Consider the following 19,649-nt stretch of genomic DNA (forward strand, 5'->3'; position numbering starts at 1 on the left):
GTAAATGTGATTTACTGTGACCATGGTAAAACAAACATTATGCTGTATGTGTCACACCAAATTCTCTCCCTCAACAACTGATTCTGTATCCTGTGAACAATGCAGCCAATCTTCACAACTCAGTGAGGGGGCTGGGGGGGGAGGGTCAAGTGCCTTCCTGACTAGGTGCCATTAAAACTATGATGTCTGATATGTCATCTCAACTCACTGCAAATGCACAAAAAAATCTCCGCTTCTGCAGCAGGCTGTTGCAGACCTCACTGCCTGGGTAAATGCTCCACAGCCCCCCCCCCCCACTCGGGCCCACAGAAACGTGGGTTGCCCGCTTTACTTTTATATTCAGATGAAGAGGTACAGGAAGACAGTGGGGGACTTGGATCCCATTAGTGGGGATTCCCCTTCTGCCCAGGGTATTGAACCCCTCATTCTAGCTATACGGAAAGTGTTAAAGCTCCCTCTAGAGGGCGCTGCGACACAGCAGTCGTTTTTCTTTACACAGAATAAGCAAAGTGTCACTTACCCTGATTCTGCAGTTAGATGATCTATTTAGGTTAGCCTAGAAAAATCCAGATAAAAAATACAGAGTGTCAAAAAGGTTTTGCATACTTTTCCATTTGCTCCTGAAGGCAGGAAATTCTGGGAAGAATGCCCGGCTGTTGACATATCAGTCTCTTGCCCATCTAAAAAGGCGGTCCTGCCTGCCCCGGGCTCCTTTATCATAAAGGACCCTGGAGACAGAAAAATAGAGACTATGCTGAAGTGTATCTACACTGCAGTGGGTGTATCACAAAGGCCGTTCATAGCAGGTTGCTGGATGACCCATGCCATTCATACGTGAGCTACTGAAATTCAGGAGGGCCCCTCCGGGGATATGCCCCTGGTTACTATAGTGATTCTCCTAAGACACATTCAGGACACCGCTCACGTCCTGTGTGACTCTCTCAAGGAGATGGGCAATATTAATGCTAGGATTTCTGCCATGGCAGTGTCGGCGCGCGGGGCCTTGTGGTTGTGCCAATTGATAGTGGACACGGAGTCCAAGCGCAGTGTGGAGTCTGTCCCCTTCGCTGGGGTATAGCTCTTCAGGGTTGAGTTGTATACGTGGATTTCTAAAGTTACCGCGGGGAAATCCACGTTTCTCCCCTCTGGGTGTACCTACCCGGGGCTGTCTGTTCAGTCCTTTCGGTGTAACAGATTTCGTTCTGGGGCCAGAGGTGCTTCCAATGCGGCTAGATGCACCAGTGGTAAGACAAAAAAAACAGCGATCGCCGATTCTCAGGATCAGAGCACTGGTTCAGCTTCCACCAAGGCCTCAGCATGACGGTGCCAACGCGCCCCGATGGGATCTCGAGGTGGGGGCTCAGCTGCATCACTTCAGCCGCATATGGGACGGGCCCTGCCCGGATGCCTGGGTATGGGACCTCATTTTTCAGGGCTACAAGCTGGAGTTCGACAGTACTCCTCCCCAATGATTTTTCAAATCAAGCTTACCAGCTTTGGAGTATACACAAGTTACGCTGCAACAGGCCATCCTAAAGTTGGTCCAGTCCCAAGTCATTGTTCCAGTGCCAATACAACAACAGGGGAAGAGTTATTACTTCAACCTGTTTGTGGTACCGAAATCAGACTGTTCAGTAAGGCCCATTGTGAATCTAAAATCCTTGAGCCCTTACCTAAAGGTTTTCAAGTTCAAGATGGAATCCTTGTGAGCAGTGATTGCAGGCCTGGAAGAACAGGAATTCATGGTCTCCGTGGATTTCAAGGACGCCTATCTCCATATTCCAATTTGGCCACCTTATCAGACTTACCTGAGGTTTGCCCTACTGGACGATCACTACCAGTTCCAGATGCTAAACTTTGGCCTGTCCACAGCTCCGAGGGTGTTCACGAAGGTAATGGTGGAGATGATGTTCCAGTTCCGGGTCCAGAGGGTCAGTGTTGTCCCTTACCTAGACGATCTCTTGATAAAAGCAAGATCTAGGGAGTTTTTATTGCTCCATATTGACACCATGGGTGGATTCTTAATTTACAGAAGTCCAACCTGTAGCCGACTCAGCGGCTCCTGTTCCTGGGGATGTTGCTGGATACTGTGGCCCAGAAAGTGTTCCTCCCAGAGGACAAAGCGAGAACACTTTAGGAGATGGTCCTCATGGCTCTCTGACCTGCTCGAAAATCCATCCATCTTTGCATAAGATTGTTGGGGAAGATGGTGGCCTCAAATGAGATGATCCAATATGGAAGGTTCCATGCCAGAACATTTCAATTGAATCTCCTGAGCAAGTGGTCTGGATCACATCTTCAGATGCACCGGATAATACGGCAGTCACCTCAGGCCAGGATTTCCCTCCTGTGGTGGCTGCAGTCTTCAAATCTACTGGAGGGCCAAAGTTTCTGGATTCAGGATTGGATCCTCCTCACGATGGATGCGAGTCTCAGAGGATGGGGAGCTGTCATCCAAGGGGCTCAGTTCCAGGGCTGGTGGTCAGCCCACGAAGCCCTCCTTCCAATCAACATTCCTGGAACTTCTGGCGATTTACAATGCTCTGGTTCAGGCCTCTCAGGGATCACGCGATCCATGTACAGTCGGACAATGCCACAGCAGTGGTGTACATCAGTCGACAAGGAGGGACAAGGAGGACCTGCATGCGAGAGGTGTTAAGGATACTCCTCTGGGCAGAAAGAAATGCAAGAGCAATGTCTGCAATCTTCATTCCGGGAGTAGACAACTGGGAAGCGGACTTCCTGAGTCATCACAATCTCCAGCCAGGAGAGTGGGGTCTCCACCATCAGGTGTTTCAGCAGATCATCGACCGGTGGGGCTGTCCACAAATAGACATGATGGCTTCTCGACTCAACAAGAAGCTTCGTTGGTATTGCTCACGAACAAGGGACCCTCAGACGAGGGCTATAGATGCCTTGACGTCGCCTTTGCCTTACCGGTTAGTCTACCTGTTAACTCCGATTCCATTGCTCCCAAGGGTGCTTAAGCAAATCAGGAATCAAGGAGTTCAGGCAATTCTGATTGCCCCGCATTGGCCCTGGAGTGCTTGGTACGCGGATCTTCTGGGCATGTTCGTCGAAGACCCTTGGCCTCTACCACTGAGAAGAGATCTTCTTCAGCAGGGACCGTTCATCTACCCGGACTTACGGCGGCTTCGTTTGATGGCATGGCAGTTGAGTGGAACATCCTAGCTCACAAGTGCCTTTCCAAAAAGGTTATTGCTACCATGGTTCAGGCCAGGAAACCTGTGACGTCAAAACACTATCATCATATCTAGAGGAGATATGTCTCTTGGTGCGAGGACTGCGCGTATCCGCCTGCGGAGTCCCACTTGGGACATTTCCTGCAGGCTGGTGTGGATAAGGGCTTACGTCTGGGTTCCATTAAGGTCCAGATTTCTGCTCTCTCCATCTTCTTCCAGAAGAAATTGGCAGTGTTGCCAGAAGTTCAGACATTCTTGCAAGGGGTACTTCACATACAGCCTCCTTTTGTGCCGCCTATGGCACCAAGGGATTTGAATGTAGTGTTGGAATTTCTACAATCCTCCTGGCTTGAACCTCTTATGACGGTAGAAGACAAATACCTCACGTGGAAGACGGTGATTTTATTGGCCCCGGCTTCTGCTAGGCATGTCTCAGAATTGGAGGCCTTATCGTGTAAAAGTCTTTTACGAGGACAGAGCAAAGCTCAGGACTAGACAGCAATTCCTGCCAAAGGTCGTCTCTGCATTCCACTTGAATCAACCTATTGTGGTTCCGTCAAGTTCTGGCACTTCTGCTACTCCGGAGGCATTGGATGCTGTGCAAGCATTGAAGATCTAAGTCAAGAGAACGGCTTGGATCAGAAAGACGGATTCCTTGTTTGTGCTATATGATGCGCAGAAAAAGGGTTGCCCTGCTTCTAAGCAGTCCATTACTCGTTGGCTTAGGCGTACTATCCAACAGGCCTATGTGTCAGCAGCCTTACCTGTTCCACAGTCTCTGAAGGCCCACTCTACAAGATTGGTGGGGTCTTCCTGGGCGGCTGCCCGTGGAGTCTCGGCCTTGCAACTATCCCGAGCTGTTACCTGGTCATGGAAGATCACCTTTGTGAAGTTCTACAGGTTTGATACCCTGGACAAAGAAGATGCCCAGTTTGGGCAGACGTCTGCAGAAGTCCCTGCACGTTCCCGTCCGTTCTGGAAGCTTTGGGACCTCCTCATCGTACTAGATTCCCCCAGTATCCCTTATGGATGCTAGAGAAAATAGGATTTTAATTACCTACTGGTAAATCCTTTTCTCGTAGTCCATTAGGGCTATTGGGCGCCCGCCTCAGTGCGTTGACTTTTCTGCAGGTTGTTTCTTATATGGTTACCTTTTGTCACCGGCTGTTGCTTGTCGTTTTATGTTAGTGGTGTGCTGGTGTATAAATCTCACCACTCATTGTTGTTATGTTCCTTCTCTCAAGTTTGTCTTTTCTGCTTCAGGCACTGTTTTACCTATAACTGCCTGTGGGAGGGGGCATAGAGGCACACCCAGTTGAAGAAATTTAAAGTGCACCGCCTTCTTTGGACCCTGTCTAAACCCACATCGTACTAGATTCCCCCAATATCCCTTATGAACTACGAGAAAAGGATTTACCGGTAGGTAATTAAAATCCTATTCTTTCTATTTTTTCCACAATTTAGCATTTTTGTAGCAAAGAAATTGGTAAGAAGTCACAGATTAAGCACAACGATGCATAGTGCTGGTCACTCACATCGACCTGTCTTTGCGTTTTTACCTACTTGGCGCTATTTGAGGATAGGTATAGGTGGGCACATCTGTAAATAAAGAAATAACAGCTAAAACCATCTTTGATTTCTAGTATAATTATCCTTAAGAAGTTGAGCAGTGATATAAACAGGAAGCTCTAAATCCTATTTTTTATCACTGCGGTTTTTAGACCGAGCTTCTTATACCACTTATTATTAAAGTTTCATAGTATGAAGTTTACCTATACAACTGACCTCCATTTATTTACCCCATGGGGCAAATAAATTGCTAAACTGTTAAGGGTGTAGGAAACTTTGGAGATTATGGGCATACATTTATCTTTAATTACATTTTATTCTTTTTATTCTAGAAAGGCTCTGGAATCCTTGGGTATTCCGTGTTTTTTAGGAGGAATGGCCAGAGGCATGCTGGGAAGGGATAGTCCGTTACATATTCGTCAGAACCGAAGAGATGCACTTAAGGAAGCAGATTTGGTTATATTGGCTGGTAAGGAATCACATCTTCCACAAATAAAATTACTACAGTAGCTACTTTGCTACAAATTTAAAGTTTGTATCCAGATTTTTATTGTCATATTTTTTTGGGGGTTTGAAATTATTTTATACAGCAGAGTGCTGCGTAAGAGAGTGGGTAACAAACACAGTGTGTGACAAGATGTACTAGCCCTTTAAGAGAGTGCTGTTGAGAAGAACTTGCAATTTATGCATGAAATGAGTTTCAAACCTTTTATTGGCCCAGGTCAATAGCAAGAACTTATAATATATTCAAAGTCTTATACTTGTATTTTATCCAAGGAGGCTCATGGGCCTGGTTCTGCCCTCAATAATATTGTAGCCAACCCAAAAGTATTTACAGACTTTGGGGAGTATCCAATTAGATCCGATCCGTTTTTGGCGGGTGAAAACGGACGGATATCGCAATTAATTATCATGGTATCCAATTACAGTCCATTTTCATTGGGCATAAATGGGCCACGGTCGCGTGAAAACACATGGGATCAGTGAAAAGTCCCCAATCCCATGTGTTATCGTGGCTCTGGCAGCCGCTTATTGAGGATTATGCTTTGAATGCCTGAGGCACCCGAAGGATAATCCGCGATAAGTGCCGTCATCAGGGGGAGGGGAGCCCGCCGCATCAGGCCGTTACAATTACCCTCGGTCATCGACCTTGAGAAATTGGATACCCCCAGTATCCCATTTCACACCTCGATCTGTTTAATAAAACTGCCGTTAATGCATGCTAGCCCATTGAATCAGAGTAAAATGCAGTATCAATGCCTTTCCCCGGTCGTTAAACCCCAGAGGCTGCCTATTATTGCGTGTGGCTTAATGTGGGGGGGTAATGCCCGTGAATTGTATCAGCCGGTGTCTGTAATTAGCTGTGGGGCAAACATTGTGGCTAATTAAGTTCCCCCATAATGTTTCTTCTGTACTTTGTATTCCACTTTAAGGCACAGTGTGTGATTTTCGTCTTTCCTATGGGCGTGTCCTGAACAGACGCAGCAAGGTCATTGCGGTGAATAGAGATCGCTGTCAACTGTTAAAGAACTCTGATATGTTTTGGAAGCCAACTGTCGCCATACAAGGTCATTTTCTGTTTGATTGTTCTTTTTTAACATCTAACATTTCACAAACGTGATAAAGGCGGTTAAAACTAGTAAACATAATGATTTCAATACCTTATCTTTTTGTTATGTATCCTTACAGTAATTCCTTTTTCTTAAAATCGATCAATCAATACATGAGAAATAACAGCAATTTCATGCAAGGGATACAAAACAATGGATAGTAGTGTTAGAAATGTAACCGGGATAGGAAACAGTGGGCATGAAGGATGGTTCTCGTGTAATTTAAACTGTCTTACGGTAGCTTTATGCTAACCATGTATTTATAGTGAAAATATTTCTTTACAATGTTATGGCGTTTTTTCTTTTATCCTATATGTTTTTTTTAGGTACTTTTGAAGGGACATTTAAGTCCTTTTGTTACATTGGTGGAACTGGCACATCATTTCAGTGATGTACAACAGTTGAGGAAATCTTAAAGATTTCCCACACCACTCAAGTCTAAAGGTGGGTACACACTAACAGATATATCTGCAGATCAATTGATCTGCAGATATATCTATGGACGGATCGAGCAGTGTGTTGAGCATACACACTGCTCGATCCGTCGGGGACTGACGTCATGAACTGGGCGGGCATGTACACACGCCCGCCCAGTTCACCTGTCAATCACCGCCGGCCGCCGTAGCATGTGTACGGGCGGTCGGCCGACCGCCCCGTACACACACAGCGATGCGCCAATATATCGGTAGATATATTGGCCGTCGGCTGTGCTGCGCGGCCGACGCGATACGTCTGTGAACGACGGAGTTCACAGACGTATCGGCCGTACACACTGGCTGACGGTCCCGCGATATAGCGGCCGTTCAAGAGAACGGCCGATATATTGACCAGTGTGTACGGGCCTTTAGATTTCTAGTTAATCTTCTACTAGTAGGTGGCAGAGCTATTGGAAATGTAAGCTCTTAGGATTTCTGCTCTATTACTTTGTTTAAAAACATAAAGCTGTGTGTTTAATTGCATAAACGTAACCGTATGAAAAATGTTTGTTTTGTATTCACAGACTGTTTTGTACATTTCTTCTAGGTGATGCTGGTTCATTCATAATCAGTCTATTAGAAGGACTGAAAGGATATACGTGTCCCTCAGACTGGACAGAAGGTCTGAAGGCAGGAGATGTCACTAAAGAGAAGGCCAACCAGTAATGTACCCATACCTGACCATTCATTTGTCCTGTGCTTGGATTAGCTAATCAAATCCTTTCATTTGCAGTGCTGTCATGAAAAGGCAGCTGTCCCCACCACATGGTAGAGTTAGACATTCTTTGGGCTTTAATAGCAGTTAATGAGAATGCATGTTATCCATAGTCAGTCATTGAGAGGGTATCCTATATGGCAGTCCTAGAGAAAACTACTACTGTCCTGGGAGAGATCCTGACCGTTGTTGTATCCTATATAGCAGTCCTAGAGAAAACTACTACTGTCCTGGGAGAGATCCTGACTGTTGGTGTATCCTATATGGCAGTCCTAGAGAAAACTACTACTGTCCTTGGAGAGATGCTGACCGTTGGTGTATCCTATATGGCAGTCCTAGAGAAAACTACTACTGTCCTTAGAGAGATCCTGACCGTTGTTGTATCCTATATAGCAGTCCTAGAGAAAACTACTACTGTCCTGGGAGAGATCCTGACTGTTGGTGTATCCTATATGGCAGTCCTAGAGAAAACTACTACTGTCCTTGGAGAGATCCTGACCGTTGTTGTATCCTATATAGCAGTCCTAGAGAAAACTACTACTGTCCTTGGAGAGATCCTGACTGTTGGTGTATCCTATATAGCAGTCCTAGAGAAAACTACTACTGTCCTTGGAGAGATCCTGACCGTTGTTGTATCCTATATAGCAGTCCTAGAGAAAACTACTACTGTCCTTGGAGAGATCCTGACCGTTGTTGTATCCTATATGGCAGTCCTAGAGAAAACTACTACTGTCCTGGGAGAGATCCTGACTGCTGGTGTATCGGGATGTAGTTATGTGACCGGCGGTCAGGAAACCGCCGGTCACAATACCTCCCCCTGCATCCCGAACACTGACAATCACGACACCCCGCTCGCCACCAAGCCTGCTTCGTTGTGCTTGCCCCCCCTGACGGCATTCTGCAGCTGACATCCTGGCGTCGGGATGCTGACCGCTGGGAACCCGGATGCTGGTAACACATACCCAACCCGGTGTATCCTATATGGCAGTCATAGAGAATACTACTGTCCTGGGAGAGATCCTGACTGCTGGTGTATCCTATATGGCAGTCCTAGAAAAAACTACTGCTGTCCTGGGAGAGATCCTGACTGCTGGTGTATCCTATATAGCAGTCCTATAGAAAACTACTGCTGTCCTGGGAGAGATCCTGACTGCTGGTGTATCCTATATAGCAGTCCTATAGAAAACTGCTGCTGTCCTGGAGAGATCCTGACTGCTGGTGTATCCTATATGGCTGTCCTATAGAAAACTGCTGCTGTCCTGGGAGAGATCCTGACTGCTGGTGTATCCTATATGGCAGTCCTAGAGAATACTACTGTCCTGGGAGAAAATCATATATCAACCTACTGAATATCCATGTCTATGTCGACCATTGAACTGTTGACTTTTTGACTTTGTCAACCTATTGACTGTCTATTAATGGTCTGTCTATCATCCGGAGACCTAGAATGACTTTGGTTTCAATAAAGAGTGGTAGGATAAGGTCCACAAAGTGTTCTCACTGAACTAAAAAGTAATTTAACACATTTCTCTGCCTATAGTATATTATTTATTCAACGGTTTCCCCAGAAGGTAGGAAGCCACTGAACAAATAATATAGGTGGAGAAACGCATTAAGTGAGTCTTTTGGCCTCGCTAAAACATTTTGTGTACCGTTCCTACCACTGTTTATTGAATCCACAGTCATTCCAGGACAGCAGTAGTATTCTCTATGACTGCCATATAGGATACACCAGAAGTAGGGAGGCAAGTGACCTATCTGCTTCATGTTCTGGTATACTGTTTTACTAACACAGCACTCGTGGAGGTTATTTTTAAGAGATTACTTTTCTCTGATACGGGGAATTATACAACGTCTTACTAATTTATCAGCTGTTTAATAGGATGGGGTTCAGCTTTTCAGTGGATTGTTGCGAAGGTCCTTGCTATTATATATTTGATTTATGAGATTGGATACAGAATAAACGCATTTGCAACATTCTCAAGTATTTTTAGTGAATGTGACTGCATATTAACTCACTGACCATGTTACAATGTGTTTATGGTAAAGACAATCTGTAGCAATTAGTGGGGCAGATTTATTAAGCTTGGTGAAGTGATAAAGTGGAAGGTGATAATGCTCCAGCCAGTCAACTCCTAACTGTCATTTTTCAAACCCAGCCTGTAACATGGAAGTTAGGAGCTGATTGGCTGGTGCGTAATCACCTTCCACTTTATCACTTCACCAAGCTTAATAAATCTGCCTCAGTAAGTCTTATGGGCTGTGTACTAACCATCTCTTATTTATACCAGAACTTCATTTGTAAGCATCAATATGAACTTTTAAATAACTACACTAAGTCAGTGGTTCACAAACTTATTTGAATCACGGAGTCCTAGAGCAGTGGTTCTCAACCGCGGTCCTCAGGTACCCCCAACTGTTCATGATTTCCAGGTCTCCTCACAGGATTGCAAGTGAAATAATTTGCTCCACCTGTGGGTCTTTTAAAATGTGTCAGTGAGTAATGAATACACATGTGCACCAGCTATGCACATGTGTATTCATTACTCACTGATCTGGAAAACATGAACTGTCGGGGGTACTTGAGGACCGAGGTTGAGAACCACTACACCAGAGTATCAATTTCTTTTTCACGGCACCCTTATGCCAAAAGTTTCTTAATGAGAAAGTTAGAAAGAAATATTAAATTAAGTAAATTGTGTTTATCTGCCATCCTTAAGTTCAGTTGTGTGGCGAGGGACAAGATTTGCTTCTGTTTACTGCATATTTTATGATTGGCTGCCACCAGCACTGGTTTTGTCTATTTCATTGACCATAAATAATTGGAATTGGTCCCGGACCACCAATCCAAGGCACCTCTGCAAGTGCCCCGAGGCACCCCATGGTGCCAAGGCACACAGTTTGAGAACCACGGAACTAAGTAATTATATATTTCTAATTGTAGTGTTTTATGTGTGTTTTTTGTATTACGTTTCATCAGCTGTGTAATATTGTTATGCAATATTATTAAAATTGTCTGACAGGCCGCGCCTTTTTTACTCTACCTTTGCAGCTTAAAAATAGCCAGTTTTTCCACCTTTTGATAGTTTTGTCTTACGGAGGAAGAGACGTATTTGTTGGTTTATCGTGTATCCTCTCTGGGACATGAACACATTAGCTCCCAATGTTTGATGTTTATCAGGTTAAATATATTTATTTATGCTTTTTAATTAAGGAAAAAAGCTGAGGAGAAAACTGAGCGTCACTTGAACCCTCTACATGTTCTGCATCTGGTGGAAGAAGCTATATCAGATGACAGTATCCTTGTAGCAGATGGCGGAGACTTTGTAGGCAGTGCAGCTTACATTTTACGCCCAAGAGGACCTCTTCGCTGGCTGGATCCAGGTAATTGCACTCAAAGTATTATTTCCTTAGTACTCTATTAATCAGTTTAACCTCATGTCTCTTTTAACAGGTACATGTTAAACAACTTATAATCAATTCCAATGAGCAAAATTCAATAAGGAAATAATGCCCAGAATGTTAAAAACAGTGTTTGATGTGATTGTGAACAGGCCCGGCGACAGGGGGGGTCAAAGGGGACACCGGTCCCGGGCCCCAGCGTTGTGAGGGGCCCCAAGGTCCGGCTGCAACAGTGCGGAGGCTGCATGGATGGATGTAATTATATACATCATGGCATCACACCACAATGCCGGCTGCCCGCGGTGTAGGTAATAGCATGATGCAGCTATTACCTACACAATGGGCATCGGCGTGGCGGCACAAAGCCGCAATGTATATACTGTAATTATCCAGCATGCCAGCATTACTATTACAGCGGTCCCCTTGTGGTAACTCTCCCCCACTGCCCCCAGGTCAGCTGTCCGCTCGTACAGCTGTCCCCGTGTGCAATGATGTCGCGCTATGCACAACGCTATGTCCTCCCCTCCTCTCTTACCGGCCCGCCCTGACTCTGCTGTGGTATCTAACATAGAGGAGCGGCCGAGCAGTAGCAGGACTGTGACTAAAGAGACGTCAAGACCTGCAGACAGAATGAGCAGGCTGGCAGCTTGTGGGGAGACTGGTCTGGATAACGGCAGATGTGTAAGTGTACACTTTCCTGGAGTTTGGGGCTTTGTGTTTGGGCATGTCATGGATGCATGGATGGATGCATGCATTACAGTACAGTCAGATCAAGGAATGTATGTGGTGGCTGGTGAAGGGGGGAGGTCAAAGGGGACACCCGTACCGTGCCCGAGGGTCAGAGGGGCCCGGCCGGGGATCAGGGACACTATTAAAGAGACTGCAGCTCCTATTAGTAGTTTTTAAACTAACTGCCTGTCTGCTGCCATTTAGCTAATTAAGAGTCTGGCCGCACAATCCTCCCTGCCCCCTCACTTGGTCCCTTCCAAATGGTGCATGCAGCTGTCACAACATCATGACTATGATGCTGCGCTGGCCTTTCCATGTATTTGCCACTGAGAAGCATGCCTGATCCCGCCCAGCCTCCTCCCAGCGCTGGGCACAGACCTGTAACAGGGATATTTACAGACTGAGAGGGGTGGAGAGGCCCCAGAGCTATCAGTGTATGGGGCCCCAAGATTTCTGTTGCCGGCCCTGATTGTGAATATATATTTTATTTTCGCTGACGTCCTAGTGGATGCTGGGAACTCCGTAAGGACCATGGGGAATAGACGGGCTCCGCAGGAGACTGGGCACTCTAAAAGAAAGATTAGGTACTATCTGGTGTGCACTGGCTCCTCCCACTATGACCCTCCTCCAGACCTCAGTTAGATTTCTGTGCCCGGCCGAGCTGGATGCACACTAGGGGCTCTCCTGAGCTCCTAGAAAGAAAGTTTATTTTAGGTTTTTTATTTTACAGTGAGACCTGCTGGCAACAGGCTCACTGCATCGAGGGACTAAGGGGAGAAGAAGCGAACCTACCTGCTTGCAGCTAGCTTGGGCTTCTTAGGCTACTGGACACCATTAGCTCCAGAGGGATCGACCGCATGGAACTGGCCTTGGTGTTCGTTCCCGGAGCCGCGCCGCCGTCCCCCTTACAGAGCCAGAAGCAAGAAGAGGTCCGGAAAATCGGCGGCAGAAGACATCAGTCTTCACCAAGGTAGCGCACAGCACTGCAGCTGTGCGCCATTGCTCCTCATGCACACTTCACACTCCGGTCACTGAGGGTGCAGGGCGCTGGGGGGGGCGCCCTGAGGGCAATATATGACACCTTGGCTGGCAAATCTACATCATATATAGTCCTAGAGGCTATATAGATGTAAAATTACCCCTGCCAGTATTCCAGAAAAAGCGGGAGAAAGTCAGTTGAAAAAGGGGCGGGGCTTCTCCCTCAGCACACTGGCGCCATTTTCTCTTCACAGTGCAGCTGGAAGACAGCTTCCCAGGCTCTCCCCTGTAGTTTTCAGGCTCAAAGGGTTAAAAAGAGAGGGGGGGCACAAAATTTAGGCGCAATATTGTATATACAAGCAGCTATTGGGAAAAATTCACTCAATATAGTGTTAATCCCAAAATTATATAGCGCTCTGGTGTGTGCTGGCATACTCTCTCTCTGTCTCCCCAAAGGGCTGTGTGGGGTCCTGTCCTCAGTCAGAGCATTCCCTGTGTGTGTGTGCGGTGTGTCGGTACGGCTGTGTTGACACGTTTGATGAGGAGGCTTATGTGATGGCAGAGCAGATGCCGATAAATGTGATGTCGCCCCCTGTGGGGCCGACACCAGAGTGGATGGATAGGTGGAAGGTATAAACCGACAGTGTCAACTCCTTACATAAAAGGCTGGATGACGTAACCGCTATGGGACAGCCGGCTTCTCAGCCCGCGCCTGCCCAGGCGTCTCAAAGGCCATCAGGGGCTCAAAAACGCCCGCTCCCTCAGATGGCAGACACAGATGTCGACACGGAGTCTGACTCCAGTGTCGACGAGGTTGAGACATATACACAATCCACTAGGAACATCCGTTACATGATCCCGGCAATAAAAAATGTGTTACACATTTCTGACATTAACCCAAGTACCACTAAAAAAGGGTTTTATGTTTGGGGAGAAAAAGCAGGCAGTGTTTTGTTCCCCCATCAAATGAGTGAATGAAGTGTGAAAAAGCGTGGGTTCCCCCGATAAGAAACTGGTAATTTCTAAAAAGTTACTGATGGCGTACCCTTTCCCGCCAGAGGATAAATTACGCTGGGAGATATCCCCTAGGGTGGATAAGGCGCTCACACGTTTGTCAAAAAAGGTGGCACTGCCGTCTTAGGATACGGCCACTTTGAAGGTACCTGCTGATAAAAAGCAGGAGGCTATCCTGAAGTCTGTATTTACACACTCAGGTACTAGACTGAGACCTGCAGATAGTGCTGCTGCAGCGTGGTCTGTAACCCTGTCAAACAGGGATACTATTTTGCGAACATAAGACGTCGTCTTATATATGAGGGATGCACAGAGGGATATTTTGCCGGCTGGCATCCAGAATTAATGCAATGTCCATTCTGTCAGGAGGGTATTAGAGACCCGACACTGGACAGGTGATGCTGACTTTAAAAGGCACATAGAGCCTTATAAGGGTGAGGAATTGTTTGGGGATGGTCTCTGGGACCTCATATCCACAGCAACAGCTGGGAAGAAAAAATTTTACCTCAGGTTTCCTCACAGCCTAAGAAAGCACTGTATTATCAGGTACAGTCCTTTCGGCTTCAGAAAAGCAAGCGGGTCAAAGGCGCTTCCTTTCTGCACAGAGACGAGGGAAGAGGGAAAAAGCTGCACCAGTCAGCCAGTTCCCAGAATCAAAATTCTTCCCCCGCTTCCTCTGAGTCCACCGCATGACGCGGGGGCTCCACAGGCATAGCCAGGAACGGTGGGGGGCCGCCTCAAAAATTTCAGCGATCAGTGGGCTCGCTCACAGGTGGATCCCTGGATCCTTCAAGTAGTATCTCAGGGGTACAAGCTGGAATTCGAGGCGTCTCCCCCCCGCCGTTTCCTCAAATCTGCCTTGCCGACAACTCCCTCAGGCAGGGAGGCTGTGCTAGAGGCAATTCACAAGCTGTATTCCCAGCAGGTGATAGTCAAGGTGCCCCTACTTCAACAAGGACGGGGTTACTATTCCACACTGTTTGTGGTACCGAAACCGGACGGTTCGGTGAGACCCATTTTAAATTTGAAATCCTTGAACACATACATAAAAAAATTCAAGTTCAAGATGGAATCGCTCAGGGCGGTTATTGCAAGCCTGGAGGAGGGGGATTACATGGTATCCATGGACATCAAGGATGCTTACCTACATGTCCCCATTTACCATCCTCACCAGGGGTACCTCAGATTTGTGGTACAGGATTGCCATTACCAATTCCAAACACTGCCGTTTGGACTGTCCACGGCACCGAGGGTCTTTACCAAGGTAATGGCAGAAATGATGATACTCCTTCGAAAAAAGGGAGTTTTAATTATCCCGTACTTGGACGATCTCCTTATAAAGGCGAGGTCCAAGGAGCAGTTGTTGGTCGGAGTAGCACTATCTCGGGAAGTGCTACAACAGCACGGATGGATTCTATACATTCCAAAGTCACAGCTGATTCCTACCACACGCCTACTGTTCCTGGGGATGGTTCTGGACACAGAACAGAAAAAAGTGTTTCTCCCGCAGGAGAAAGCCAAGGAGCTGTCATCTATAGTCAGAGACCTCCTGAAACCAAAACAGGTATCGGTGCATCACTGCACACGAGTCCTGGGAAAAATGGTAGCTTCTTACGAAGCAAAATTCCATTCGGCAGGTTCCATGCAAGAACCTTTCAATGGGACCTCTTGGACAAGTGGTCGGGATCGCATCTTCAGATGCATCGGCTGATAACCCTGTCTCCAAGGACCAGGGTATCTCTACTGTGGTGGCTGCAGAGTGCTCATCTTCAAGAGGGACGCAGATTCGGCATACAGGACTGGGTCCTGGTAACCACGGATGCCAGCCTTCGAGGCTGGGGGGCAGTCACACAGGGAAGAAATTTCCAAGGACTTTGGTCAAGTCAGGAGTCGTCCCTGCACATAAATATTCTGGAACTGAGGGCCATTTACAATGCCCTAAGTCTGGCAAGGCCTCTGCTTCAAAACCAGCCGGTACTGATCCAATCAGACAACATCACGGCAGTCGCCCATGTAAACTGACAGGGCGGCACAAGAAGCAGGATGGCGATGGCAGAAGCCACAAGGATTCTCTGATGGGCGGAAAATCACGTCTTAGCACTGTCAGCAGTGTTCATTCCGGGAGTGGACAACTGGGAAGCAGACTTCCTCAGCAGACACGACCTACACCCGGGAGAGTGGGGACTTCATCCAGCATTCTTCCAACTGTTGGTAAACCGTTGGGAAAGGCCACAGGTGGACATGATGGCGTCCCGCCTAAACAAAAAACTAGATATTGCGCCAGGTCAAGGGACCCTCAGGCAATAGCTGTGGACGCTCTAGTGACACCGTGGGTGTACCAGTTGGTTTATGTATTCCCTCCTCTGCCTCTCATACCAAAGGTACTGAGAATAATAAGAAAACGAGGAGTAAGAACGATACTCGTGGTTCCGGATGGGCCAAGAAGAGCTTGGTACCCAGAACTTCAAGAAATGATATCAGAGGACCCATGGCCTCTACCGCTCAGACAGGATCTGCTACAGCAGGGGCCCTGTCTGTTCCAAGACTTACCGTGGCTGCGTTTGACGGCATGGCGGTTGAATTCCGGATCCTAAAGGAAAAGTGCATTCCGGAAGAAGTCATTCCTACGCTGATAAAAGCCAGGAAAGAAGTAACCGCAAACCATTATCACCGTATTTGGCGAAAATATGTTGCGTGGTGTGAGGCCAGGAAGGCCCCAACAGAGGAATTTCAGCTGGGTCGTTTTCTGCACTTCCTACAGTCAGGGGTGACTATGGGCCTAAAATTGGGTTCCATTAAGGTCCAGATTTCGGCTCTGTCGATTTTCTTCCAGAAAGAACTGGCTTCACTGCCTGGAGTTCAGACATTTGTAAAGGGAGTACTACATATTCAGCCCCCTTTTGTGCCTCCTGTGGCACCTTGGGATCTCAACGTGGTGTTGAGTTTCTTAAAATCACATTGGTTTGAGCCACTTAAAACTGTGGATTTGAAATATCTCACGTGGAAAGTGGTTATGTTATTGGCCTTGGCTTCGGCCAGGCGTGTGTCAGAATTGGCGGCTTTGTCATGTAAAAGCCCTTATCTGATTTTCCATATGGATAGGGCAGAATTGAGGACTCGTCCCCAGTTTCTCCCTAAGGTGGTATCAGCTTTTCACTTGAACCAACCTATTGTAGTGCCTGCGGCTACTAGGGACTTGGAAGATTCCAAGTTACTGGACGTAGTCAGGGCCTTAAAAATTTATATTTCCAGGACGGCTGGAGTCAGGAAAACTGACTCGCTTTTTATCCTGTAGGCACCCAACAAAATAGGTGCTCCTGCTTCTAAGCAGACTATTGCTCGCTGAATTTGTAGCACAATTCAGCTGGAGCATTCTGCGGCTGGATTGCCGCATCCTAAATCAGTAAAAGCCCATTCCACGAGGAAAGTGGGCTCATCTTGGGCGGCTGCCCGAGGGGTCTCGGCTTTACAATTTTGCCGAGCTGCAACTTGGTCAGGGGCAAACACGTTTGCTAAATTCTACAAAATTGATACCCTGGTGTTATGATACCAGTACGTCTGACCTGAGGTGATCTTATGACGGAGGTCAGAGTACTGGAATGGAATGCTGGTTACGGGAGCAGGAAAGCCTAGTAACCCCTGGCGCCCTAACTCCCGTTGTCTCGCCCGTGTTATCAGAAATCCCCTGCGAGACTATGGTTGCTTGAGCCCATGGCAGCCGCGTTTGAAGGGCGGATTATGTCTGCCCAACTCCGATGCCCCCTCAGGTCTTAATGGGAGACAAAGGGAAATCCGAGACAGGGTGATAACAAGGGGCCCTCTGACTAAGCAACCAGGCCAGGGGCTACAAGCTAACTAACTTAAACCAGAAGTATGTGCGGACAAACCGCCAGGGAAAAGGACAACCAAAAATCCACGAATCCGTTACTCCTATCCAGCACCGCTGGATACCAGAGTGGATTTGTGGGAGCGGAATCCTCCGCAAAAGCTCCGAAACAAAATATAACCAAATTATAAATAGTAAGCGGTCAAGCCGCAACACACGGCTACGCCGCGACTCACGAACACCACAGGATGTTAAAGGTGCTCGGTCAGGACTCCAGGAAAAGATGACAACTTCCGAGTATTGGACCACTGAGGACAGGAACGACCGGATAGACAGGACTGGAAAACTCTCTGCAACAGACACAGCAACCAGGAAGCTATTACCGGCGTCTGTGAGAAGTCCAGAGAGTGCTTTTAACTGGGAGCTCTCCAATCAGGAGCCAGACAGGGTAATTAACAATCATGCCGTGCAGCTGCATGCTGCACGGCCAGGATACCAATGAGGTGATTAATCTAGACCCAGCAACGGGGAACGCGGTCCGACAGTGGCGTCCCCGTTGCTAGGGTCTGAGCGGCTCCGTGCGCCCGGCGTCTAGCGTTGCTAGGGAGCCGGCGGCTGTCCGCATGCGGCGTCCCTAGTTGCTAGGCGCCGGGCCGCACTGACGGGCGGACCCTCGGCGCCTAACACCTGGCTGAGGAGGACCTTGAGTTCTCTCATTCGGTGCTGCAGAGTCATCCGCACTCTCACGCCCGTTTGGGAGCTTTGGTATAATCCCCATGGTCCTTACGGAGTTCCCAGCATCCACTAGGACGTCAGAGAAAATAAGATTTTACTTACCGGTAAATCTATTTCTCGTAGTCCGTAGTGGATGCTGGGCGCCCATCCCAAGTGCGGATTGTCTGCAATACTTGTATGTAGTTATTGCCTAACTAAGGGTTATTGTTGAGCCATCTGTTGAGAGGCTCAGTTATATTTCATACCGTTAACTGGGTGTAGTATCACGAGTTATACGGTGTGATTGGTGTGGCTGGTATGAGTCTTACCCGGGATTCAAAATCCTTCCTTATTGTGTCAGCTCTTCCGGGCACAGTATCCTAACTGAGGTCTGGAGGAGGGTCATAGTGGGAGGAGCCAGATAGTACCTAATCTTTCTTTTAGAGTGCCCAGTCTCCTGCGGAGCCTGTCTATTCCCCATGGTCCTTACGGAGTTCCCAGCATCCACTACGGACTACGAGAAATAGATTTACCGGTGAGTAAAATCTTATTATTTTCTTTAAAAAGCTGCCTTATACAGAGGACGTTGCTGCTTGTGGGCTGAATTAGTATTCATGAGCATCCAGCCTATTCATCCAGTAGGCACCAGTGACATCACTAAAGCACTTGGCTTGCAACACTTAATATGGGGCAGCACGATGGCACAGTGGTTAGTTGAATGGCCTCACAGCACTATGGGGGCCATTCCGACCTGATTGCACGCTGCTGTTTTTCGCAGCACATCGATCAGGACAAAACTGCGCATACGTATGCACCGCAATGCGCAGGCGCGTCGTACGGGTACAAAGCGGATTGTTGCTGAGCGAGGGATTTAACAAAGAATCCATTCACACAGCCGATCGCAAGGAGATTGACAGGAAGAAGGCGTTTGTGGGTGTCAACTGACCGTTTTCTGGGAGTGTTTGGAAAAATGCAGGTGTGTCCAAGCGTTTGCAGGGCGGGTGTCTGATGCCTATGTCCAAGAGTTTGATTCTGGACAGTTTCCTATCTGTATTGAGTTTGTATTTTCTCCCATTGTTTGTTTGTGTGGGTTTCCTTCAGGTGCTTCAAATTTCTCCAACTCAAAACCATATGGGTTAAGTTAATTGGCTTCTAATTAAATTAATCCTAGTGCAATTGTGTGTTCATGTGGTAGGGAATATAGGGGTTTATTTATTAAGCCGTGTAAAGAGATAAAGTACCAGCCCTAACTGCCATGTTATAGGCTGTGTTTAAAAAATTATAGTTAGGAGCTGGTTGGTTGGTATTTTATCTCTCTCCACATTATCACTCTTCAAGGCTTAGTAAATAGACCCCTTTGATTGTTCGCTCCTGTGGGACTAACTAAGTATTCTCCTTTAAAGCACGGCATAA

At 47.2% G+C, this 19,649-nt stretch overlaps 1 protein-coding gene across 4 annotated transcripts in view; it reads left to right on the forward strand.

Moving 5' to 3' along the window:
* The window catches only part of ILVBL (ilvB acetolactate synthase like), a 116,597-nt gene that overhangs the window by 48,875 nt on the left and 48,073 nt on the right, over nucleotides 1-19,649 (forward strand). For all 4 annotated transcript variants that reach the window (XM_063942963.1, XM_063942965.1, XM_063942964.1 and 1 more), the window contains 4 exons: nucleotides 5,105-5,241; nucleotides 6,206-6,340; nucleotides 7,406-7,520; nucleotides 10,788-10,957. In XM_063942963.1, the coding sequence (XP_063799033.1) occupies nucleotides 5,105-5,241; nucleotides 6,206-6,340; nucleotides 7,406-7,520; nucleotides 10,788-10,957 (557 nt within the window). The remainder of the gene's footprint in view (nucleotides 1-5,104; nucleotides 5,242-6,205; nucleotides 6,341-7,405; nucleotides 7,521-10,787; nucleotides 10,958-19,649) is intronic.

Source organism: Pseudophryne corroboree, chromosome 10, assembly GCF_028390025.1.
Source record: "Pseudophryne corroboree isolate aPseCor3 chromosome 10, aPseCor3.hap2, whole genome shotgun sequence".
Classification (NCBI taxonomy): Eukaryota; Metazoa; Chordata; class Amphibia; order Anura; family Myobatrachidae; genus Pseudophryne; species Pseudophryne corroboree.